Source organism: Myotis myotis, unplaced genomic scaffold, assembly GCF_014108235.1.
Source record: "Myotis myotis isolate mMyoMyo1 unplaced genomic scaffold, mMyoMyo1.p scaffold_m19_p_5, whole genome shotgun sequence".
Classification (NCBI taxonomy): Eukaryota; Metazoa; Chordata; class Mammalia; order Chiroptera; family Vespertilionidae; genus Myotis; species Myotis myotis.
The window spans coordinates 99,359,880-99,385,702 of NW_023416357.1; the positions used below are offsets into that span (position 1 = coordinate 99,359,880).

At 52.5% G+C, this 25,823-nt stretch overlaps 2 protein-coding genes across 5 annotated transcripts in view; one reads left to right on the forward strand and one right to left on the reverse strand.

Annotated features, from left to right (window-relative positions):
• Nucleotides 1-4,553: 4,553 nt before the first annotated feature.
• On the forward strand, nt 4,554-13,924 carry NAGPA (N-acetylglucosamine-1-phosphodiester alpha-N-acetylglucosaminidase). Of its 4 annotated transcripts, none has more exons than XM_036309873.1 (11): nt 4,555-4,689; nt 4,808-5,263; nt 6,414-6,553; nt 7,692-7,800; nt 9,028-9,156; nt 9,636-9,844; nt 9,948-9,995; nt 11,001-11,129; nt 11,308-11,439; nt 11,536-11,599; nt 12,950-13,924. In XM_036309873.1, exons 1-11 carry the CDS (start codon nt 4,607-4,609, stop codon nt 13,158-13,160), a joined length of 1,710 nt encoding a protein of 569 aa, XP_036165766.1. In that variant the 5' UTR covers nt 4,555-4,606; the 3' UTR covers nt 13,161-13,924. The 4 variants fall into 4 exon arrangements, 3 of the variants coding, with proteins under 3 accessions (XP_036165766.1, XP_036165767.1, XP_036165769.1); XM_036309874.1 differs by having other exon boundaries at nt 13,001-13,924; XM_036309876.1 differs by having other exon boundaries at nt 12,724-13,093.
• A 6,610-nt stretch (nt 13,925-20,534) lies between these two features.
• SEC14L5 (SEC14 like lipid binding 5) overlaps nt 20,535-25,823 on the reverse strand; it is a 44,787-nt gene continuing 39,498 nt past the window's right edge. The window contains exon 16 of the mRNA XM_036310151.1: nt 20,535-24,284. Coding sequence (XP_036166044.1) covers nt 24,173-24,284 — 112 coding nt within the window. The 3' untranslated portion in view covers nt 20,535-24,172. The remainder of the gene's footprint in view (nt 24,285-25,823) is intronic.

Sequence of the window (25,823 nt, forward strand, 5' to 3'; positions counted from 1 at the left end):
GGACTCTTCAGTCCACAGGCCGACGCTCTAGCCACTGAGCCAAACTGGTCAGGGCGTGTGTTGTTGTTTTAAACTTCCAGTGGCTTCCTATTATTTTGGGCTAAAATCCAAATTCATTTGCTTGGAGCCCTGCGAGACCTGGCATTGGCCTGGCCCTCCCACCTCAACCCTCCGCTTCCTCTGCTCTCCTTGCTGGCTGAACCTCCGCCTCCTGCCAAGCTCTGCCCTACCTCCAGGCCCTGCAGTGCCCTCTGCCTGCAAGCTCTGGCCCTCATCTCCCCACAACTGCCCCTTCTTTCCTGTCCTTTATGTCTCCATCTAAATGAGCTCACAGAGGCCTTCCCTGCCGGTGACACTGTTCTCTCTCTTTCCTTCTTCCCAGCTCTCACCATGTTTGCATTGTTAAATGTCTACAGTATTTCACCATTAAAATCTAAGATCCTGCCTGGCCAGGCATGGCTCTCAGTGTTTGAGTGTGACCTATGAACCAGGAGGTCACGGTTTGATTCATGGTCAGGGCACATGCCTGGGTTGTAGGTTCTATCCCCAGGAGGAGGCATGCAGGAGGCAGCCGATCAATAATTCTCTCTCATTATTGATGTTTCTCTCTCTCTCTCTCTCCCTCTCCCTCTCTGAAAGCAATAAAAACATTTTTTTTTTAAAATCTAAGATTTAGGAGGGCAGGGCCAGTCTGTTTGTTTCATCAGCATCTAACACATAGGGGAGCTCAATCCGTTGAACCCTCCAATGGTGGTGGAACCTGGATGAGGATGCTAAGAAGGGACCAAGGTATTTCAAATGAAGAACAGGTGTGCGCAAAGGAGACTGCCATGAGTCAATTAGAACTGCGGATTTGGGCTTGTTAAAAGATAAACAGAGGCATGTTTAAACATGTAAGAGTTTACTTAAGTGAAAATCAATTCAAATCAGGCAGCACCAAACTGGAAAACTCCTATGGAAAAGTGGGGAAGCGACACAAGGAAATTGAGTGGCTATAGCTTAAAGCTTAGCTAACAGTTTATGGTTGGTTGTTTATGACAGCACTTCGATTTCGTAACCTTGAGGTTTACGTTTTGGTTTACTTACTTTATAGACAGCCACGGTATTAGAACCCCATCCGTCTAATGGCCTCCTTATTGAATCAATGAAACAGGCTGCTCAGTTCAAATGGAGAATTTCTGTGGCACTTAAGTGCTTAGAACTTGGCAAAGGAGTAACAAACATCAAAGCAGGAAGAAGACAAAAGATCAGAACTCACCGGAGACTGCCTGCCACTTGCCAACTCCTCGTTGACATAGGGAAAGAGGACTTCAGAGGCACGGAAGCTGGCAGCAGGCCTTGGCTTGTTTGCTGATGCTTCTTGGCAGCCTGGACATAAAGAACAGAAAGACCTAATCCTTCCACATCAATATATGTGCGTCAGGGGGGTAATTTAATCCCCGAGAGGAGCAGTCACTTTGAATGTGGTTAACTGAGGTGAACTTTGGTTCCGCCTCAGGCCTCAGAGATGCTCTTGGGGCCCATTTGAGGTCACTGACTGTTAGTTCAGGTGTCAGCAGCCCTCTGAAGCCTTGCGGGAGAATCCGTCCTGTCCCCCTCTCCTAGTTTCCTGAGGTTGCCAGCAAGCCTTGGCGTTCCTCGGTTTGTAGCTGCCTCACTCCAGCCTCTGCCTGTCTTTTTTTTTTTTTTTTTAATATATTTTATTGATTTTTTACAGAGAGGAAGGGAGAGGGATAGAGAGTTAGAAACATCGATGAGAGAGAAACATCGATCAGCTGCCTCCTGCACATCTCCTACTGGGGATGTGCCCGCAACCCAGGTACATGCCCTTGACCAGAATCGAACCTGGGACCTTTCAGTCTGCAGGCCGACGCTCTATCCACTGAGCCAAACCGGTTTCGGCAGCCTCTGCCTGTCTTCACATGGCCGTCTTCCCTCTGTGTATCGCTAGGTGTGTGTCTTTTCTTACAAGGACACAGGTCAGTCTGTTTTTAGGGCCCACCCTACTCCAATATCACCTTATCTTAATGTATACATCTGCAAGGATCCTGCTTCCAAAAAAGGTCACATTCTATGGTTTGGGGAAGGGTGTGAATTTGGAGGGGACACTATCCAACCCGGTACACTGACCCTGAGTGGCTCTCAGGAGTAGTGGCTCAAACAGCAGCCTGAGTTCAAGCACTAATTGTACTGACTGTGGACAGAAAGAGTCGGACCTGGCCCTGAGTGCCCATGGCCAACAGACTTCTGCTGGCTCCTAGGTGCACTGGCACCAACAGGTGCCACCTAACCCTGGACACTGCCTTGGACCAGAAGCCTGAAAAGAGGTATCCTCTCAAAAGAATCCTGAAGCCCTAACTGGTTTGGCTCAGTGGATAGAGTGTCTGCCTGCAGACTGAAGGGTCCCAGGTTCGATTCCAGTCAAGGGCATGTACCTTGGTTGTGGGCACATCTAGGGGTGTGCAGGAGGCAGCTGATCGATGTTTCTCTCTCATCGATGTTTCTAGCTCTCTATCCTTCTCCCTTCCTCTCTGTAAAAAAATCAATAAAATGTATTAAAAAAGAGAAGAATCCTGAAGTACATGCTACAAAATAATAGGCCAGTTCCGTGGGCTTCCAACCTGTGTAGGTTCACAGGGCCTGTGCACAGAGGGGTTCCATGCTAGCTTTCATACTCTGCTCTCAACATGTTGAAATTCTTAATATTTTAACAAGGATCCCTGCAAATTATGCAGCTGACCTGCCTGTCCTCTTCCAAAATGTCAAGCTCAGTTGGTTAGAGCATCACCCCAATACGCCAAGGTTGAGGGTTCAATTCCTCGTCAGGGCATACACAAGAAGCAACCAATGAATGCATAAGTGGAACAACGAATTGATGTTTCTCTCAGTCTCTCTCTTCTTTTCTCTCTCTCTAAAATCAATCAAAAAATTTTATAGCCCTGCCAGTGTTGCTCAGTGGTTGAACACTGACCCATGAACCAAGAGGTCTCCAGTACAATTCCTGGTGAGGACACATGCTCAGGTTGGAGACTCCATCCCCAGTAGGGGGCATGCAGGAGGCAGCCGATCGATGATTCACTCTCATTGATGTTTCTATCTCTCTATCCCTCTCTCTTCCTCTCTCTAAAAATCAGTATAAATTTTTTTTTTTTACAAAAACATCATTAAAGACAAAGAAAGGCTGAGGAGCTGTTTCAGATTCCGGAAGACCAAAGAGACATGACAATTAAATGCAACCCCTAGATTGGATCCCAGATGTGGGGAAAATAGCTACAAAGGACTGTTAAAATACTAAGCTATGTAAATTTGAGGATCTAATTGGTTTTATTAAATGATTCCAAAATCAGGCAGCACCCCATCTAGCAATTAGAAAGAAGATCCAAGGAGATGTACAAAATGAAAGCCTTTTATGGACAGAAGAGGGAAAAGTGTGGATTATTTCAGGCAAGATCACCTCCTTCAAGAGACAAAAGGGATCTATCAGGCAGATGTCAATATAAGAATGTCCAAACCTGTAGAGAATTTTTATAATAATGTATTTGAGCCAGAGAATATGCCTGTAAGCAAGATCTCAAAAGACTGAGGAAAATGCTCGAGAATAACAGTTTGCAGTTTCTTTCATGCTTTTGAGATTAAGGAGGGATCATAGGAAAGATTAAATGAAGGTGGGAGAAAGCAAGGCACGGATCAATCGAATTATAGGATAGTTAAGATTTGTGCTCTCTTGAAGGAGGGGGCTGAAAAAAAGGAATTTCAAAGGTGTGTTAACCATGCACAGAAACAGAGGGCATGGCTTGCTTAAGGCAAAGATACGCCTTTTACTAGGGCATTATATGCCTGGGGCATGACTACCCACCACGACCTGCCCCGTTAAGAATTTGTGATCAGAACCACTTTTTGTCTACACACATTGCCTCTGTAGTGTGTGACCAGGAAAATCAGACTGACAGTGTGAGATTACCTTCCTGAGGGGGGCTGAAATTGCAATGTGGTGATGTAGGACTTAGCACAAGTGACTCCATTTGGGGCCTCTTGGGTCTTTTTTAATGGGACATTATAGGGACAGCTAGCAACATTCGAATGTGAACTGTGGATTAGTTCATAGAACTCTACCAATATGAAATGTCCTGATTTTATTGGCCTGTGGTGATGTAAGAAGGAAGACACAGAGGGCATAAATGGTGATGGAAAGTAAACAAAGTTTTAAAAAATGTCCTTGTTGGTAGAAGGTACATAGTGAATTACTGAGGGGAAGGACCACGACGTCTGCAACTTGGCTGCAAATGGTCCAGAAAAAAAATGCATATGAATAAAGTACAAATACTGAAGCAAAAGGGTCAAACATGAACTGGTAAAGATAAGTAAAAGTTATAACAAAGTTCTTTCTATTGACCTTGCAATCTCTATAGGGTTGAAATTACATCAACATTAAAAGTTCCGGCCACCACCCCAACGCCACGTCCCTTGCGAAGCTCAGTAAATTACCGGACCAGACCCCGCCACACCCCTAGGAGGGAAGGTGCTGATTCGGTCCGCGCTGACAGCAGCCTCCAGAGCCCGAGAGTCACGTGGGTGGAGCCCACGTGACCGGAGGCCCGCGTCCAACATGGCGGCCTCCATGGGTCGCTGGCTCCTCTTCCTCACGCTGCTCAGCTTCCTCTGGGACGCGTCCGGCGGCTTGGGTTGGGGGTGAGTACAGCTCCCGGAGACCGTGGGAGAGACGCGGTGAGCCGGGTTGGGGGGACCCCCCCCCGGGCCACAACCCTGCAAGCTCACCCGCCCCCCCCCCCCCCGCGCTACCCCGCAGGCCCTCCCTGGACGACGACTTGCTGCTGCCCTACCCCCGCGCGCGCGCGCGCTCCGCCCGGGACTGCGCGAGGGTGCGTGTCGGCAGCCGCGAGCACGAGAGCTGGCCGCCCTCCCCCGCGACCCCCGGCGCCCGCCGCCCCGCGGTGCGCACCTTCGTTTCGCATTTCGCCGGCCGCGCGGTGCCCGGCCACCTGACGCGGGCTGCCGAGCCCCTGCGCACCTTCTCGGTGCTGGAGCCCGGCGGGCCCGGCGGCTGCGCGTCGAGGCGCCGCGCCACCGTGGAAGAGACGGCGCGGCCGGCCGGCTGCAGCGTCGCCCAGAACGGCGGCTTCTTCCGCATGGCCACCGGCGAGTGCCTGGGGAACGTGGTGAGCGACGGGCGGCGGGTGAGCAGCTCCGGGGGCCTGCAGAACGCGCAGTTCGGGATCCGCCGCGACGGGACCCTGGTCACCGGGTGAGGGGGCAGGAAACCCCGTGACTGCCGTGGGTAGAGGGCCTGAGGTTGGGGTTGTGTCCGTACTGCCATGTTCAGCTCAACCTAATCAAGCTGAGCCTCCGTTTCCTCGTCTGCAGAAGGGGGTGAGGAATACCCTCCTTGCAGGGCTTAGCTGTCATCTACTGTCACGGAGCGCTTGTTTGTATAGGCAGTGTGCTGTGTACTGGGGACACATGGAGCAGTGAACGAGTACACACAGCCTTTGCCTTCACGGACCTCTCCCATTACTAGGAAAAATAAAAGCCAGGGAGATCATTAAGATGAATTCAGATTGTGTATGTGCAGTGAAGCAGTGAACCTGGTAAACCGGTTGTAAATAGAGTGTTGATTTTAGGGAGGGAGATCAGGGAAGGCTTGTTGGCGAAGGTGACCGTTGCGTGGAGGCCTGAAGATGAATCACACGTCAGCCAGGGTCAGACCTGGAGGAAGAGCATTGCAGTCAGAAGGAACAGCAAACGCTAAGGCACAGAGGGGCAGAGGGGCTTGGTGTGTATGAGGGACGGAAGAAAGGAGCAGAGTATCAGAGGATGGCAGGACTGACTTTGAGACAAGACTAGAGGGCCATAGTGGAAGCAAGGAGGTCAGTTAAGAGCTGTACAGGCATCCGGTGGTAGGTTGGCCAGGACGACGGACTGTGTAGACCAGTGGTTCTCAACCTGTGGGTCGCGACCCCTTTGGGGGTCGAATGACCCTTTCACAGGGGTCGCCTAAACACATACATAATTGCATATTGTTTTTGTGATTAATCACTATGCTTTAACTATGTTCAATTTATAACAATGAAAATACACCCTGCATATCAGATATTTACATTACGATTCATAACAGTAGCAAAATTACAGTTAAGAAGTAGCAACGAAAATAATTTTGTGGTTGGGGGTCACCACAACATGAAGAACTGTGTTAAAGGGTTAAACTGTATTAGGAAGGTTGAGAACCACTTGTGTAGACTGTTTATAAGGCTGCTTTTGGGATTAGAACCAGGCAGGCTCCTGAGGCTGGAGGAGAAATCAGGCAGTCAGGCTGTTGGGGGTGGGGTGGGAAAGGAGCCCCACTACCCACAGCTGCCCCTGCTGGTAAGTGAACCGCACACCTTCCCTGTGTCCAGGTACCTGTCTGAAGAGGAGGTGCTGGACACTGAGAATCCATTTGTGCAGCTGCTGAGTGGGGTCGTGTGGCTGATTCGAAATGGAAGCATCTACATCAATGAGAGCCAGGCGACTGAGTGCGATGAGACACAGGAGACAGGTGGGGTGGGGGTGGCCACAGTGCCCCTGAGAACCAGGACCAGAGGGGTCGTGGGGGAAGTCTTTCAATCTACTACTCTAGGTTCTGGGGGTCAGGGATTAAGACAGATAAGGTGCCTGCTCAATATATGAGAGAGAAAATAGATACATCATTTGCTAAAAAGAATTGGTAAATGCTAAGAGAAAAATAAAGTTGGAAGAACGGGGATAGGTGGAGGAAAGGAACTACGGACAAAAAATGGAGAAGTGCTGCTAAAATGTTTGTGGACCAGCAGCATCTGTGTCACCCAGGAGCTTATGTTATTTATTTATTTTTGATATATCTTTATTGATTTCAGAGAGGAAAGGAGAGGGAGAGAGAGATAGAAACATCAATGATGAGAGAGAATCATTGATCAGCTGCCTCCTGCACGCCCCCTTATGGGGATTGAGCCTGCAACCCGAACATGTGCACTGACTGGTGAATGGAACTGTGACCTCCTGGTTCATAGGTTAATGCTCAACCACAGAGCCACACTGGTTGGGCCCAGGAACTTGTTTTAAATGCAGAACTTCAGGCCTCCTTCAAACCTACAGGATCAGAATCCCTGGGGGTGAGGCCCAAGCTTGTGCTTTACCAAGGCCCCTGGGTTATTCTGATGGACACTCAAGTTTGAAAACCACTGGAGTGTGGAATGCTGGGCCAGGAAAGGGACACCATGGCTCTGATGTGGAAATGAGCTATTTTAGACCGAGCAGTCAGGGATGGCCTCACGGAGGTGGCGTAGATCAGGAGGAGCAAGCTGTGGGAAGAGCTGAGCAGAAGCGCAGTCCAGCAGAGGGAGCAGAAAGTGGCTGCAGGGTGATGAGAGGGAAGCCCCGGGAGATGCAGTAGGAGAGCAGGCCAGGATGGTCATGCTGGGCCTTGGGAAGGTGTTTGGATATTGCTCTAAGAACAGTGGAAGCCATAAGAGCTTTTCGGCTGGAGGCTGACATGACTTGATGTACACTTAAAAGTCCTTTGGCTCCTATGTGAGACTGACTGCAATGGGCAGGGGGAGGCAGGGAAACACTGGATGGCATGGACTGGCAGGAAGTGGCAGACAGAGCCCAGAGGCCTCCCAAAGGGCCCGTGATCAGCCCAGCCGCTTCTCTTTCAGGTTCCTTCAGCAAATTTGTGAATGTGGTATCGGCCAGGACGGCTGTGGGCCATGACCGGAAGGGGCAGCTGGTGCTCTTCCATGTGGACGGGCAGACGGAGCAGCGGGGGTGAGTGCCAGGAACCAGAGCCTCAGGGTCTTGGGTTAAGTCCCCTTTGAGGAGCTTGCACCCACCAATGGCTGCCCTCTGACCAGCTGTCACCTGGGGATGCTCATACCCATCTGTCCCCTGCCTTCCCGTGGTCTGTACCACTTCCAAGAGCTCATCATCCTCCACACACTTCCTCTCAGGCTCCCCAGTTTACATCTCCCCCCTCCTGAGTCTCAGTTGGGGTGAAAGGAAATGATCACAAAGTTAGCAGGGGGAAGACCCCGATTCCAGTCCAAGCTCAGCTATCTGCCAGCTCTGTGGCCGTAGGCAAGTCACTCAGCCCCTCTGGGCCACCGTTTCGTGCTCTGTAAAGAGAGTGTATTATTGTGCTGTTGCTACGTAAGAAATGAGCACCCATTTGTTCATCATAGTTTTGTAGGTCAGGAGTCCAGAGGGCTCACTGGGCTCTGTGTTCAGGACATTCCGCAGACAAGAGTCAAGCTGTTGGCCAGGCAGGGCACTTAATCTGGAGCTTCTGGGGAAGAACCCTCTTCCCAGCTGATTTAAGTTGTTGGCAGAATGCAGTTCCCTGCAGTTGTCGGCTGCCACCTGGGGCCTCGGCTCCTACAGCTGCCCACATTTCGCCTCGTGTGTACCCTCCCCATCTTCAAGCCAGCAGAGATGTGTCAAATCCCTCTTATCCCCTTATATTTCCAATCTCTCACTTCCTCTTCCACCACTGCATTTTTTTTAATCCTCACCAATTGATTTTTAGAGAGACAGGAAGAGGGAGAGAGAGAGAGAAAGAGAAACATCAGTGTAAGAGAGAAACATTGATCTGTTGCCTCCCACACACACCCAAACCAGGGAGCAAACCTGCAACCTAGGCATGTGCCCTGACAGGGAATCGAACCCACAACCTTTTGGCATATGGGACAATGCTCCAACCAGCTGAGCCTCCAGCCAGGGGTCTGCTTTTAAAGGCTCTTGTGACTCCATTGGGCCCACTCAGATAATCCAGGACAGGGTTCCCATTTGTTGACAGCTATGCCAAGTAGTGTAACAATCTTGGGAGCGAGATCTCTCATTATATTCGCAGCTTCTGAGATTAGGATGGGCGTCTTTGGGGGGCCATTTAGAAATTTGCCTGCCACCATGGACATGATACCATCTACCACGGGAAGTAAGAAGAATTGAACCGAAATGGTGGTGGACACTGTTAGCGGTGCTGCTCTTGTGTTGCAGCATTAACCTGTGGGAGATGGCGGAGTTCCTGCTGAAACAGGATGTGGTCAACGCCATCAACCTGGATGGAGGGGGCTCTGCTACCTTCGTGCTCAATGGGACCTTGGCCAGTTACCCGTCAGATCACTGGTAAACACACCAGAGTCCCCTTCTTGAGGTCTAAGTCCAGGCCTGTCCCTGTCTCATTCAACAAGTACTGAGCACCGGCTATGTGCCAGGCCCTGGGAGGAGCAGTGAGCAGGAGGAGCTGAGATCCCTGCCTCACTCCGTACAGGAAGTACACATAGTATACCAATACTACCTAAGCTGGTGAAAGTGGGTTGATTAGTCAGGAAAAACCTCTCTGAGGATAATGAAGCATGAGCTAAGATCTAAAGGAAGAAGAGGTGGGTAGATGGGGGTGGGGAGGGTGGAAGAGCCTTCTGGGTAAGAGAACAGCATGTGCAAAGGCCCTGGGGTGAGAGGGACTGTGGGGGTTGGGAACCTATGTAAGTTTGGAGATGGGACAGTGGAGAAAGGCAGCACTCGTAGGCTGCAGTAGGGGGTTGGAGGGTTCGGCTGGGGATGGTCAGTACCCCAGCCTCTTCAAACACTGTGTCCCCTTGCAGCCAGGATAACAACATGTGGCGCTGTCCCCGAAGTGTGTCCACTGTGGTGTGCGTGCACAAGCCCCGCTGCCAGCCGCCTGACTGCAGTGGCCACGGAACCTGTGTGGAGGGTCACTGCCAGTGCACGGGGCACTTCTGGCGGGGCGTCGCCTGCGACGAGCTGGACTGTGGCCCCTCCAACTGCAGCCAGCATGGGCTCTGCACAGAGAGTGAGTGGAGGCTCTGGGGAGGCAGCTCTCACCCGGGCTCCCAGGTCTCCCTGCCCAGTTCTGCCTGGGCCCTCACCTGACCTTCTCGGTCTTGTCTTGGCAGCTGGCTGTCGCTGCGAAGCTGGATGGACAGGGTCCAACTGCAGTGAAGGTAAAAGCCACAGGCCGGCCCCGCCCCAGCCCCCGGCACATGGGGAGAGGGTGAGAGTGGCAACTGCCTTCATCCTCACCTCTCGGTCGGTCTGCACGTCGCTTGCCTCTTGCTCTCGCCTCACGTGTAAATCACTGCATTGTTGTGCAGGAGCTGCTGCAATAAATGCTACAAACTGGGCAGCTTAAAACAATAGAAATATATTCTCACACTTCCAGAGGCCAGAACTCCAAAATCAAGGTGCCCTCAGAGGCATGCTTCCCCTGAAAGGTCTAGTGGAGGATCCGATCTCTTGCAGCTCCTGGTGGCTTCTAGCATTCCTTGGCTTGTGGCTTCATCGCTCCAATCTCTGCCTCCATCTTCACATGGCCTCCCTGTGTGTTCAGTCTCCCTCTCTGTTATCTTACCAAGGACCCCTGGTCACTGGATTTAGGGGTCACCCTAAATCTAAAATGATCTCAAGATCCTTAACTTAAGTGTATCTGCAGAGACCCTATTTCCAATAAGTTCCGTTTACAAGTTCTATGTATTAAAGCGTATCTTTTGGGGGGGGGGGGGGGACACAGTTCAACCCACTACAACTATCTACAGCTTAAACCCGCCGGTGGTTTTCTTTCACACTTAGCGGAAAACCCGAACTGCTCAGTGTGACTGGCCAGGCCCTGGGTGCTCCGGCCCCTCCCTGCTCACTGTGCCCGCTGCTCCTCTCTAAGTCTCAGCCTAACATCGTGTCCCCAGGGACCTCCCACCACCACCCCCTCCGTGGTTTGCTGCTGCCAAGAGGTCACATCCCTGCGGTGTTTGTCCTCGCTTGCCCTTTGACGTTTGCTTCCTAGCTTGCTGGCCACCTGCCCTCCTAGACTCAAAGCTCCGTGAGGACACAGTTTCAGGGAGAATATGTGAATCTAAAGGCCACTCGGGTGACTGAGGTCCATCTGCCACCTGTGGGCCCATCTGGGAGGGACAGGGCCAGCTTTTGCAAAGACTCCCCTTTCCCCATCCTAGCTTGCAGCAATGGCTCCTTTGGAGAGGATTGTGCCAAGAAGTGTCAGTGCCAGAATGGAGCTGCCTGTGACCCAGTTCGGGGGACCTGCACCTGTCCCCCTGGCTTCACTGGAGACAGCTGTGTTCAGGGTAAGCTAGATGGGCCCCTGAGTCAGCCAGGAGGGAGCACCACCCTGGGAATGTGTGTGTAGCGGCTACACCGCTCCTTTAGCCGGGCTCTCTGCACACCTTGGGCCTATCCTGTCGGTTCAGGGAGAGGCCCTGCCGCTGGCACCTCCACTTCCATCTTCCTGCCGCCTCACTGCAGAGTGTCCCCTCGGCTGGCACGGGCCAGGCTGCCAGAGACCTTGTGAGTGTGAGCACCAGTGTCCCTGTGATCCCCAGACTGGTAACTGCAACCTCACCCAGGCTCCCAACCTGAGCAGCATTCTCTCCCAAGGTACGGCCCCTCCTGACCCCACCCGCCCACCCTGGGGGCAGGAAAGGGCGGACCCACACCTTCCTGGACCCTTAGCCTCACCCTGGTGTCTTACAGTGAAGCAGTGTCTCCAGCCATCCCAGGTCAGCCTGCAGACAAGAGAATTCTCCCTCCTCACTGGGTAGGTGCTTTGCTGGGACCTGGGGCAAGGGTGGGAGGAGACCCCTCCCTCTGCCTCTGAGGGACAGGGCAAGGCCAGCAGGTGGCAGCTGGACACCCAAGTGATAGTCCTCCAACGCGAGCACAGGGAGAGCCACAGTGGATGCTCAAAGGGATCTGGTGAGAAGGACCCTGGTCAGCACCCCAGTGGGAGTGGAGGGGGCCAGGCCTGGGCTTACTGTTGGTGGTTGTGACACGGCTTGTTCTCAGCTCCTGGTCCAGAAGCACCAGGCCCCACGGAACTTGAATTATTCCTCGGGCACCTGTGTGCGCTCAGGCCTTGTGTTGAGGCTTTGCTTTCAAGCCTGACCTCAGGGAAGAGGGTGTATCCACGCCCAGAGTTTTTGCCTTATCCGTCTGGGAGGAGCCTGAGCATCTGCATTCCAGGTTCTCACCTCCCATGGCCCCCAGCCTGGGTGCCGGCCTGACCCGCCCCACTCAGCCCCCTCCGGGAAACCAGGTGTGGGTACGAAGGAAGAGCTCCCCAGCATCGTTTCAGAGGCAGCCCTGGGAGCTCATCGGTAATGCGGAAGCCATGTCCCTCCTGGGATCCTGACCCAGCGTGTTTGGGTGTGGTGAGGCCTGGAGAAAACTGAAAATGTGCTTTCAAAACGCACCAGAGCAGGGACAGGAGCTCCAGCCCTGGCCTAAAGCTCAGGCTCCTGAGGGCCCCTTCCCCCAAACACACCTAGAACCCATTGGCAACCATGGGGAGCCCTGGGGGCTGAGGGGCATGGCTGCAGGTCCTGCACCCAGCAGTCTACCAGTGTTCACTTTCACCTTGAGAGCTGCAGCTGAAGATTCATAAGAAGAAGAAAAGATGGTTAAATACTGTGCCCTGTGCCCGCCCTCCCTGCCATGAGGAAGGGGTTCTCCCTGCTCCGTCTGCTCTGAGGACCTGGAGCAGAGTCCAGCCTCTGGTCCGAGGCATCCCATGAAGCACAGGATGCAAACTGATGCCTCCCAGGCTGGATTAAGTCGTTTGAGTTGATCTTCACAGTTTAGCATTTTTAAAAGATTAACATCTGAAAATCAGTAACATTCATGTAAAACCCCTTTTGTTAATAGTTTCTCTTGATATATCAGATAGATCCTGCATAGCATCTATCCGCACTGCCCCCTGAACATGTGTCTGGATGGGCCTCAGCCGCACAGGCCCATTTGCTCCTTGACAGTCCCTGTGTGGTCCCTGCAGGCCCGACCCAGTGCCCCTGTGGAAGAGCGAAGTAGGAGGGAGGAACATCCCTCCAACACTCCCACAGCCCTGAGTCGGCCCCACAGGCCCCACTCAGGATTTCTCTCCTGTCCTCAGGACCACCTGTCTGGCCCTCACCCTGGCCCTGGTTTTCCTTCTGCTGATCAGCATAGTGGCGAATGTGTCCTTGCTCCTCGGTTCGAGGGCAGAGCGGAGCCGGCACCTGGATGGGTCCTATGTCTACCACCCGCTGCAAGAGATGAACGGGGAGCTCTCGGCTGCCGAGAAGGAGCAGCCGGGTGAGACCTGCAACCCCTTCAAGGACTGAACGACCCAGCTGCCCACCATGGCCTGTTTGGAGGCTCATTTTGACGCTGTCTGGCTTCTGCAAGGGATAGTCCAAGGCCACTGACTCTGGGTGGCCTCAGCCCCAGGGCCAAGCCAAGCTTCTGATAGCAGGTATGCCTCAGCCCCTCACCTGGCCCTCGGCCATCTTGCCTGGATGTCTGCCATGGCAGGAGCAACCTGAGCAACACAGTGTTCCCGAGACACTGCTCCTTCCCCGCCTGCCTGTGTCTGCTGCCATGAGGCCCGTCCCCCAGGGCCTCCGCCAAAGAGCCTCCAGCCTCCTGGGGCCGGCCACCAGCGAATGGAACTCTCCGTGACCTAGTGGGGGGTGCCGGCCGGCCCCCTTGCACTGGGGTGGATTAAAGAGACAACGGCCATGTCACGGGACCTTTTTTATAGACCTCATCACGGCATTTGCCAACTAGAATTCAGTTTCCTATCACAGGAAACTCCTTAGAATGGACGGGGGATGAAATCATGTTTACAGGCTTTCTATTTTGTCATCCTACCATCCAGAGGGTTTTTATACCTCTTGAGTAAATTTACATAATTAAAGGAGCCCTAAGGCAGTGGCTGAATTCTGAATCATGGACTTGAGAGTGCTCCTGGGTCTTAATAGACAGGGCTCCTTTACCGGAGCCCTGAGCAGGCAGCCCCCAGCACCTCTGGCTCCCTGAGGTATCTGTTTATTTCATGTGCACCTGAGTCACCTGGAGACCTTATTAAAATGCAGATTCTGGCCCAGGGCTGAGTGTCTATGTCTAACAAGCTCCCGGGTGGTGCTGAGGCTGCCCCTGACCACACTTCAAACGGAAAAGGTTTAGTGCACATTGTATTTTAATAGAATTTAAATTAATTACCAGTGTTTAAAAGTCAGAGAGGTAGTAGCCAGGCTGATGCCCTCATGAGGCAACAGCTGGCCAGAGCTGAGACTGTACAGCCCCATCTGGCCCTCCACTCATCGCAGCCCCAGCAGCCAGCTCCCCTCACCTGTGACCCCCAGCCTTGTGAGTGTCAAGAGTTTGTAAGGGTCTTCAGTACCTGGCAGGTTACCCCCTACCCCGTCCCATGAATATGTGCTTAGCAGTTGTTCTGGGAGGGGAGATGGAGACAGCTTTCAGGAAGTCTTCAGGTAAACCCATGCACGTGATGGACTGCGTGTTTGTGTCATCATCCCCCAATTTCTACGTTGAAGGCCTAACCCCAGTGTGGTGGCATTAGGAGGTGGGGCCTTTGGTTTAGGTGGGCTGGTGAGGGTGGTGCCCTCCTGCTGGTGAAATGGGAAAATTGAACTGGAACTCATGGTGTTCCTCTGGGCAAGATGGTTCCTGGATTCTTGTCCGGTCCATGGACGAAAGGTGGTATAGTAACAGGTGGAAATTTATTGAGAAACAAGCACAGACTCCCACGTGGAGAGAGGGAAAGAGTACAACTAATTCCCTTTCTTTCCAACGTTTTATAAAGGCTGCAGTTTTTTTGTGCCTTGATATCCCTTCTGATTAGGTCACTATAGCAACTTCAGAGCTCAAACCTCATGTGAGGTACCCGAGGTTCCCTCCTCCTCCTCTATTGTTTTCCTGTTCCCTTTGGGCTTTCCTCTTCCCTCTCTGAATGAGGGGCTTCCTTCCCTTTATTCTGTAAATGTACACTTTCTGCAGCTCCCAGCTCCCTTATTCTATGGAAATGTACACTTTCTGCAGCTCCCAGCTCCCTTATTCTATGGAAATGTACCTTCTGCAGCTCCCAACTCCCTTATTCTATGGAAATGTACCCTTTGCAGCTCTGTAGCCCTGTGCTTTTTTCATGGACCCTTAATTCCTAGAATTTTCTAAACCTGCCTATTTCACCCCTAAAACCTCTTTTCAATGGGAGTGGCACCCATGACAAAAGGAAGAGACCAGAGAGCACCCTCCCCACCTGCTCACACAAGTGAGATGGCAGCGTCTAAAGCCAGCCTGCCAGGAACCAAATGTGCCAGCACCTTGATCCTGGACTGCCAGCCTCAGATCTGTGAGAAATAAGTGTCTGTGCTTTGTAAGCCACCCAGTCTGTGGTACTTATCCTAGCAGCCTGAGACATGGTGTAACTAGTAGTTCTCTAGTGCAGCCTAACCAGTTCAACAACCAGTTACTGCTTATTGTGAAAAATAATCATCTCTCATGATCCTGGGTCACCTGGGTGCTTCTGTTGATCTGGGCCAGGGGCAGTGACTTACCCAGGGCTCACCTGTGAGAGCGGGGGCTGGGCTGGGAGGCCGGAGCTGAGGGAGTCACGTTCCAGGTGGTGTCTCGCCCTCCAGGAGGCTGGCCTCGGCTGGGGAATGTGGAGGGTGACAGGGATTGCAGAAGAGAAGCATGGGAGGCCTTTTGAAACCTCGGCTCAGAAGTGGTGTGGCCTCGTTTCCACCAAATTCTATCAGATAAATTCTAAAGTCCCCAGGCCTGGATTTCAGGGGAAAGAAGACGGACTCCACCCCTTAATGAGAGGAGCTGCTAAGAGATGGGAAAGGAGCCCATTACTGTGATCGAGTTACTATAAAGCGGGTCTGTTTCACTTTCAAAAAGAGGAATTCAGAATGGCTGGTGTGGCTCAGTGGTTGAGCTACCACCATGAACCCAGGAGATCACAGTTGATTCCTAGTCAGGGCGCATGCCCGGGCTGTGGGCTCAATCCCCAGTAGGGGGAGTGCAGCCTATCAATGATTATCTCTCATCATTGATGTTTCTCTCTCCCTCTCCCTCTCCTTTCCTCTCTCTGAAATCAATAAAAACATTTAAAGAGAGAGAGAGAGAGAGAGAGAGAGAGAGAGAGAGAGAGAACTGTCATAGGCCAGTTCTCAGCCTCCGAGTCCCTGGAAGGATGTCTGTGGGTCACTGGGTCTGTCTGGCCCCTAAAGATGGGGCTAGATGAGTGGGAGCCACTGTGCCAGCCTGGGACGTTCCCCTCGGTGCTGCTGCGTTCGGTCCTCTGGCCAGAGCCACAGAACCATTGACCTTCGGCATGTCAATCAGGCACCCAGTGAACCTGCAGCCCACAGTTCTCCAAGCCACTGGAGGTGCCACCTCCTCACGGCCCCTCGCCCAGTCTGTGCCCCAGGTTGGAGTGAAGAAAGGGAAGGCGGCAGGGCATTCTCAGCATGTCCGGGAACTTAGGGACAGCCACTTGTTCGAGGAACCAGGCGATGCTGGTTTTCATTCCTCCTGGGAATGTAAGCAAAGCTGCATTCCTCCAGGGAGCTTGTGTTCCAACACCTGGAAGGTTCATTTTGTATTTTGCTTTCTTTATGGACGAAGCAGCCCTGCGCTGCTTTGATGATCAAGAGTAGGACACAGTGGCACGACCTCAAGCCAGTTTCCGGGCACCTTAGGATCATTTCGGCATATTCCTCAGGCCAGTTCCCAAGCCTGGCTGCAGTCAGAATGTATCCCCAGGAATGTTCTAGGATTGCAGACTTCTGGGCCCCACCCCAGACCCCTGAGTCAGGAGCAGAGGGCTCCGGGAATCTACAGGGAGCACCCCCAAGGCTCTGAGGCAACGGGCTGTGCAAGGCCTTGTCCTCCAAGCGCCAGCCTCTGCAGGGGCTTCTCTGCCTGTCCTTGGCTGAGTTGGCAATGCCAGTTCTGTGCATGGGCTTGCTGGGCTTTGGGCTCGAGGCAGAACCTGAAGAGGGCTTGTGGCATGCCAGAAGGGTCCCTCGTTCAGTACCTGGCCCCAAGGATTTTTTTTTTAGTGTGTCATGGGGGTATTTGTTACCTTTGCCCGACATCCAGCCCCTCTTTTAATATCTGCCCCATCTGAGGCTGGGTCCTCCCAGCAGCAGAACCTGAGACAAGGATGTGTGGGCTAGTAGAGTATTTGGGAGGTGACCCCAGGAACCCCTGGATGAGGGGAGAAGGGAAGGCAGCCTGTACGTGGTACGTTAGTGAGCAGTTCCCTACCTTGGACAGCCAGGCTCACGGCTGGGGCCTCTAGGAAAGGGGAAGCTGGTGTGTTTACGAGCCAGTACTAATTTATCATGGGTTGAAGGCTGCTCCTGGGGGTTAACTGGCATTTCCTTCCTGCTCTACGAGGGCCACAAGCCTCCATCAAGTTGCTTTGGGGCACTACCTCTTCCCCATTTTCCATCCTTGTGGCTTGGCTGGCATCCCCCCACCACCACCACCACCAAGTCCAGGTGGCATCAGCGAATGGTTCAGAGACAGGCCTATGTCCCAGTTGACCAGAGCTCAGAGCTCACCCTGGAACTTCTGCAGGGACCTGGGGGGAAAAATCTCCATTGGGATTATCCAGCTTCCAGGGTATGGGCCACATGGAGGAGGAGAGTGAAGCCAACATGGAGAATCGAACCAAGAGAGAAGGGGGATATTTGAGCCCCTAGATCCAGCTATACCTGAAGCCAGTGTCATTCTTGGAGTTCCCGATTATCTGGACCAATAAATCCCCATTTTTGCCTGAAGCAGATTGTGTTAGATTTTGGTGTCTCTGGCAACCCAGAGTCTGACAGTCATAATGTGCCATTCCAGGAGAGGCACGTTTTGGCTGGGGCATTTGTAGAGCTAACATATGACATGGAGCAAGAGGCAGAAAAGTGTCTGAGATTCCAATACCTACCTTTGGTGGTGCAGGGACATGTGTGACATAAACATACAAAGAGCTGAAGTCATGAAGCTCCAGGATTGTGAGCTGGGGATTAACATGGTCTAGTTAGGGCAGTGCAAGGCTCCTCCCCACCTCATGGTGGTGGTGGTCCAACTTGGAACGCTGGGAGTCCTGTGCTGGGCAGTTAGTTACCAAGGTGGCACATAGCTCAGCTGTTGGGATTCTCTTTATAAAACTCCAGCATCAGGAAAGACTCCAGAAAACAGTTTCAATTCCAGAACCAAAGGGTGGGCAATGGAAACAGAATTCAAGTGCAATGCCACAGCTTTGAACAGATTCTCAAAGGGGTCTGTCTCAGAAAAATCTGGGCTCCAGAAAACTCTTAAGTCAGAGGTTTCAAATTGTGCCTTCTGGGGATCCCCATTCCTCAGAAATGCCTTGTGTGTGAGGAGGAACTGAAGGGAGGGGAGGGGAAGGGGCTGGGAGAACTGCCTCTGCCATCCCTGAGGGCCACCCAGCACCTTTCCTTCCGGCTCTTTCCAGCTCCTTCCAGGCCCTGCCCAATCTCCCACACCAGTGCCCTGAGACCCCTCCACAGAGGCCCCGGAGGTCTGGCCTCGGAGGAAGAATTGGCCCCAGAGGCTGTCTCTGGGCCACAGGGAGCAGTCCTTGGTCTGGCCTCGGAGGAAGAATTGGCCCCAGAGGCTGTCTCTGGGCCACAGGGAGCAGTCCTTGGCTTCCTGCTCTGTTCTCTCCACGCCCAAATCCCAGGGGGGCTTCTGGAGGCGATCCTGTTGTGGACAAAAGGGGCCACATGTGAACCTGACAAGCTCAGGGAAGGCCTGCTAGACTCAGACCTAAAGTAACCACAAAGGATGGTCTGAAATAAAACTTTAACTAAAAGCAGTTATGGTGGGTAGTTACATCCTAGGCCAGTATCTTCACTGACAAGGTCAACCTTTACCTTAACTGAGCCTATCTGTCTCTTTTCATCTATAATAACATACCCTTGAAATGTCTGGGTCACTTGTAACTTCCCTTTTTCTGGACCCCTTGGGGCACAACCTAATGTGCCAGGGCAGACACCACAAATTCCTTCATAGTCATGTTAATTGTTCCTGCACCCACCTAAGTATGTGTCTATCCAATCCCAGGGATCCCCCCTCCCACCCCCACTTTGCTTTCTCCTGCATCTCTAGTCTATCACCAATGGATTTCATGTAACCCAACTACTCCCCTTTCCTTTGATTGCATTGTATAAATACAGATGTAACCTGCCATCTTCCGGAGCATTATCTCAATTTGTTGAGGTTCTGCTTCCCAGCATAAGTCAACAGTTCGGCTCAAATAAACTCACAAAAATTCTTTACAGGTTTCAAAGGTTTTTCACGTTAACACTGTGGAGACAGAGGTAAGGGGTGATGGGCTCCCCTGCTCCAGGGACCTCTGTCTTTCTCAACCCCGGCCACACCCCTGAGTCAGCTGGCTGTTCCTTTGAGAGTCCTCACACACAGCTCCAGCGAAACCAAGGAAAGGCCACAGGGAATGAGTGCATACACGGCACCAGGGCAGGCAAGGGCGGCTCCTCTCCCTCAGTCAGATGTGTTGGGCAGGGCTGGGTAACAAGCTGGTGGAGACAGGTGGCCCTCACGCTGTCACAAAGGAACCCCACCTCCTCTGCTCCCCAAGTGGCAGTCCTTGGCTTCCTGCTTCAAAGCAAGGAGCCTTTTCAGAATCCCATGGTGTGGCCGCCAGCACCCTGCTGACCCCAAGCGAGCTCCTGGGAAGGACGGGTGTTGCCCTGGAAGGACCCTCCCCCTCCTGGCATCAGGCCTGAGGCTCCTCGGTCAACCCCAGGGGGCAGGGCAGAGTGGCCCAGGAAGATGGATGGCAGGGTCTCATGTTCACCTGGCAAGTAGAATCCAGGAACCTACCCCCACGATTCTAAGTCAGCAGCACCGAGTGGGCCCCGGGGACCTGCATTTAACTCCAGGGATAACCAGCACTGTGTCTGTTCATGTGCCGTACGCATATGCAGTGGGTTGACTAGTGTCCCCAGAATTCACATCCATCCAGAAGCTCCTAATGTGGCCTTATTTGGAAGTAGGATCTTTGCAGATGTGATGGATTGAGATGAGATCATACTGTATCAGTGTGGGCCCTACATTCAATGGCTGGTGTTCTAACAAAAAGGAGACGGGAGAGGGCCATGGGAAGGTGGAGGCAGTGATAGGAGTGGTGTGGCCACCAGCCCAGGAAGAATGGAGCCACTAGAAGCTGGAAGAGGCAGCGGGACCCTCCCCTAGAGCCTGCAGACATTTTGATCTCTGACATCTGGCCTCCAGAACTGGGAGAGAATCCACTTCTGTTTTTAAGTCACCTAGTTCATGATCATTTGTTATGGCATCCCCAGCAAACTAAGACATCCATGCTTTACATATAAAAACTGTTTCCCCTTCCCCAAGAACCAATTTGCAACCCCTGAGGCTGACACAGCCCCTGCTGGGAGGCTCTAGAGCAGCGGTTCTCAACCTTCCTAATGCCGCGACCCTTTAATACAGTTTCTCATGTCGTCGTGACCCCCAACCATAAAATTATTTTCGTTGCTACTTCATAACTGTAATTTTGCTACTGTTATGAATTGTAATGTAAGTATCTGATATGCAGGATGTATTTTCATTGTTACAAATTGAACATAATTAAAGCATAGTGATTAATCACAAAAACAATATGTAATTATATATGTGTTTTCCGATGGTCTTAGGCGACCCCTGTGAAAGGGTCGTTCGACCCCCAAAGGGGTCGCGACCCACAGGTTGAGAACCGCTGCTCTAGAGTCTTAGGAACAACAGCTGGGTAATTCTTGAGCAAGCCCAGGGAAACATCCAGTTAGGAAGTAGACAGCAGAGGTATTTCCAAATCTAAAACATTTAATGCTTCTGGTTGGAGCAAATATCAGGCCCACAAGAAACCCCTTGTTTCACTGGCTGAAACAGACTGTGAGGGAAAGAATTACACTACTCTCATTGAACATTCATATCACAGGGGGGGAAATCCCAGGGGGTCCCACGCGCCCCTTATGTCAACCTGTGGAGAGAACAGTCTCCAGCTGGTTGCGGGAGACACCATTCCGAATGGTGCTGTTCTAGGTGAGTGGATTTGCCCCCCAACACACAAGCAATTTCTGAAAGGGAAAGAGGAAGGGAAATAATGTCCCGACACCTACTTTTCTCCGGATGTACCCGGTGCTAAGCCTTCTGTCCATGAAAAGCAGTGGCAGGCATCCTCAGGAAGGAGTCTGCAGTCTTTGGATGAGAAGCATTAAATAACCAGAATAACCGCTGACTTTTCTGTGAGCCGGGTGCTGGGCTGTGAACGTCACAACAACCCAGTGAACGAGGTAGGCACTGCTGTCCCCATTTCACAGATGAGGGAACTGAGGCACAGAGAGGTTAAGTCACCTGCTGGAGGTTACACAGCTGGGCCTGAACCCCACCCTGTCTAAATTTTAAGACCCAGGCTCCTAAACCCAGGGCCTGGGCAGGTTCTGTTGTGAGTGGGTTGTTTCTGTCCTGGTCACAACAGGTTAATGAACTAGCTGGAGAAAAAAGCCAAGCCAAGGAGCTTCCAGCCCTGGCGGCCGGGGATATTTAGAAGCCAAGAGCTTGGCAGCCCTTCCTTGGATTTTTAATTCCAAGCCTCTCAAGGTAAAAAGATGGCGTATTGATTGATGATGTTCCAGCGTGGGCCCCAGAGACCTTCAGCACAGAACCGTAGTAAACACCACTGTGGCCATCTGTTGCTTCTCTGGCCCAGCTCCCTTTGTCCTTGGGTGACTGGTCCTCCCCCATCCCACTATTGCTTTTGGAGAGACTGTCAATCACAGATTTCCCACCCCCTTGGCCAGGACATCCACAGGAGTGAGCATGCAACTCGTGTAGGGCCAATCTGAGCCCTCTGTGGCATTGAAATGATAAGTGTCCCCCCCCGCCTTAGAGACGGTGAGCCCTGTGGTTGTAGTCTAGGGGATGCTGGCAGCCAGCCACTTCGCATCAGAGAGAGGAGAGGATGAGGCTGGTTTGCAAAGAGATGCAGAGCCAAGAGGCCTGGGTGAAGCAGAGAGGGAGAGAGGGGGTAGCTCTGAAGGGGAGAACTGAGTGGGTCTGAGGCCCCTCGCTCTTCCTATGAAAGCTGGGCTCTGATGGCAGGCGCTCGTCTCTGGAATCAGCAGATCCAGGTTCCAGTTATCAAAATCCATTTCTAACCCCAAGCCAAGGAAAGGCCTCTCCCTCCTTCACTGGGTGCTAGTCTTACCCGATAGGTGTGCAGGGCGTGCTAGGGCAGCCTACCCCAAAATGCTTCCAGGATAACACGTAGACTTTAGGGGCAAGCTCAAAATTCATCTAAAGATAGTAAGACCGTTTGCAAATTGCTCTCAGTGATAAGTGCCTGGTCACATGGCAGCGACTCGCTTTGAGAATGTCTCCAGTCTCCCTCCCTGCCTCTCTCCCTCACACATGGGCACACACGCCTTGATGCAGGATGCAGTTTTGGATTTTGTTCCTATACCTGAGAAGTAGACGGAAAACTACAGAGGTGGAGGAGGCCCCTTCGTGTAGAACAAAGTTTGTCTCCTCCCCTTGGCTCCAGGTTTGGGGTTGAGGTTGAGGTGGTATGGGAGTAAGCTTGCTCTTCTTGCCCCATCATGCCAAGTCTGCAGGAAGGCTACAATCCCCGAGGTTATAAATCCACCCCTTGGGCAAGGCCCAGTGACCCTGGGTGTTGGCCAGAGATCACCCCAACTGTAAGCAAGGTTACCAGAGAAAAGTAACGCTGGGCCTCTAGGCCCCAGACTGGAGCCCAGCTGCCTGCCAAGCCATGTCAGTGAGGTCTCTCCCAGGCAGGCCAGGCAAGTGCGTGACGTGGGCTAGGGGAGGTGGGGATCGGTGTGGCCCAGCCAGGGTAACAACTGTGTTTGTTGCCTTTATGTGTCAATAGTGGGCCTGTTTTGCCAACACTCCCAAATGCCTAAGGGAAACCAGAAATCCTGATTTCTGGGTGAAATGCCCCAATTTTTTAAATCACTCTGTAGGCAAAAACCAAAAACACTAAAGGCAGGCCAGATCAGACTGCAGACTGCCACCTGGTGACCTCTGACCTGTGTCTTTTTGGAGGCCCAGAAAAGGAAAAGAGAAATGGCCTCAGGCCCCAAGGATATACAAAACTCTCCCATGCAGGAACTCGGGGAGTTTGTCAATATTGGGGCTGGTCCCAGGAGTCAGATCTGATCCAGGGCAGACACAACAGTCACAGCCTCCATCCCACAGGGGGCCTGGTGCCAGGTTGAGAACCTGGATCCAACATACGTGCAGCAAGCCCTCCTGATGGGCCCGTTGCATGTGCCCGTGAATGGTTACCCTTTTATGTGAGTCTCCATAACTTACAACCAAAGGAGTCCTAATTAAAGAGCTCCCAGGAGAGAATTCAACAGCCTGAAACTTAGCAGAAACCCCGCACCTTCCCATTTTCTTCAAGTTAGGGCTGGTCAGGGGGAGGCCCTCCCAGCCAAGTGCTAGGAAAATGGATTTCAAGTCCAGAGTGGGCTGCTCCCCACAGAAAGCAAAGCCTGTAACTCATATAACTGCCCTCTGTACCTGCCTTGGGACACAGGGCCTCGCTATGGAATCAGATGCTATGATGAACACACGTCATTTCTGCCTGCCCAGTATTTTTTCCCCCTTCTTCTTGGGGGACCCCAATATTCTTAGAAGCCCTTTGTGCTTTTTAGGCTGGGCGGTTGGCTCCAGGCACAAGCAGGTGGTCCAGATGGCCAATCACTGTACCCCCTCCCCACACAGTGATTAGTCCAGAGTGGACATAGAACCCTGCTGGCCAATTAGTGTTCTCCATTTCCCTGGCAACAGTGATTGGTTCAGGGACCAGCAGGGCCCCCGGCAGGCTGATTAGAGGAACTTTGGGAGAAGGAAGTTCTCTTCTGGAGCTGAGCTGGGAGGAAAGAGGGAAGGAGCCTCATGGCCGTGGGGAAGGCACCTGAGAAGGAGGCCATCCCAGGGCAAGCAGAGGCAGAAGTAAAGGGCGGGCTGAGCCTCATGACATCCCTGAGCCACCAGAACAGGCAGACTTAAGGTGGCCCCCCCACTCCTTGGCTTTTCGTTACACAAAGCGCAAAGGAGATGGTTCTGACTTAGAGGCTCCCAGCACACTCAGGCCACAAGCTGAATCATTGCTGTCAGCTCGACATGCCAACTTTGGCAGTGTCCAGACCCGGGCTGCAGACCACGTGGTCCCAGGTCGCACAGCAAGCTGGCTTCTGGTGGTAGACACTTGAGGACGCAGTAGGCGTGTGGGCTGGCCCGCGGGGCTCAGTCCTGGCTATCTGGAGACCAGGGAGCTGCTGTGAGACTGGCTGGAGGAGGAGGAGGAGGTGGTGGCGCTGAGCTGGGAGAAACGGCTGGTGCAGGATTCCAGGCTGGACATGGAGCCCCTGGGAGGAAAGGCATAGATAGTAAAGTATTACCTCCTGGTGGGGACACAGGCCTGGGGCTCACAGCGGAGGAAAAGCTGGTGATGCTGCAAATGAGGCCCCAGGCCTCTTCCCACAGGTGCAGAGGGAAAGCAAGTGAGGCCAAGATGAGAAATGAAGTTCCACCGGTACCCCCTGCAGAGCCCAACCTGCCACAAACCATTCAGGGGTTTCCCTGAACAGGGGACCTAGCATAGCCCAGAAGGCGTCCCACAGCCTGAGTACCCAGCCCATCTCCAGCCTCACCCCCCACCTCCTTTCATCTTCTCTGACACCCACCTCCCCTGACTTGGGACATTTGCATGTCTGTGCCTCCTGCCAAAAGCCTTTCTCTCCTGCCCACTTTGGCTAATTAACTCCCACTCCAAACTTCAGAGTAGAGTAGAACCGTCCAGAACTTTCTGTGATGGTGGACATATATATGCTCTGTTCATCACAGCAACCATTGGCCACGTGGGGATACTGGGCACTGAGGAACTGATTTTTTTAAAAATATGTTTTTATTGCTTTGGCCGGTTTGGCTCAGTGGATAGAGCGTCTACCTGCAGACTGCAGGGTGCCGGGTTCGATTCCAGTCAAGGGCACATGCCCGGGTTTCAGGCTCAATCCCTAGTAGAGGGCATGCAAGAGGCAGCTGATCAATGATTCTCTCTCATCATTGATGTTTCTCTCTCCCCCTCTCCCTTTCTCTCTGAAATCAATAAAAATGTATATTAAAATATTACAATTGTTATTATATTAAAATAATAATAATAATAAATATATATGTTTTTATTGATTTTAGAGAGATAAAAAACATCATCAGCTGCCCCAGGCATGTCCCCTACTGGGGATCGAGCCTGCAGCCCTGGCATGTGCCCTGACTGGGAATTGAACCAGCGACCTCTTGGTGTAGGGTCAATGCTCAATCACTGAGGAATACTGGCTGGGCCGGAATTTTTAATTTCATTCCATTCTACTTGCCAGGTTTAAAGTGCTACCTGTGGCTAGTAGCTATTTGGTTGGACAATGCAGTGTTAGGGCCTGGCTACTCAAAGTGTGGTCCAGGGACCAGCAGCACCACCGTTTTCTAGAGCTTGTTTGAGCATACACTCTTGGGCTGCATTTTGACAAGACCCACAGGTGATCTGCGGGCACACCACCTAGATCTCAACTCCAAGGTCACTGCCCAGACGCCTCCCCCACACCCCGCCCACGCTGTGCCAGGCCCCTTGCTCTGTGCTCTGACGGCGTCCTGTGTTAGGACCTGGAGCACCTCTTGGCTGTGTGGTTGGAATACCTTTGTGGCATCCATCGCCCCACATAATGACACACAGTTGTGATGATGTGGTCTCCTGCTCCATGACAGCAGACTCTATCTGTCCCCAATCCCTCAGGGCCCAACCTGGCACCTGCCCACTGAGGGTGGCCAGGAAGCAGCCCTTGAAACTGGTTCTCTCATGAGGCTAATGAGGGGCAGGGCATCCTGATCCCCCATGTTGACCAGACAGGCTAGTGAGC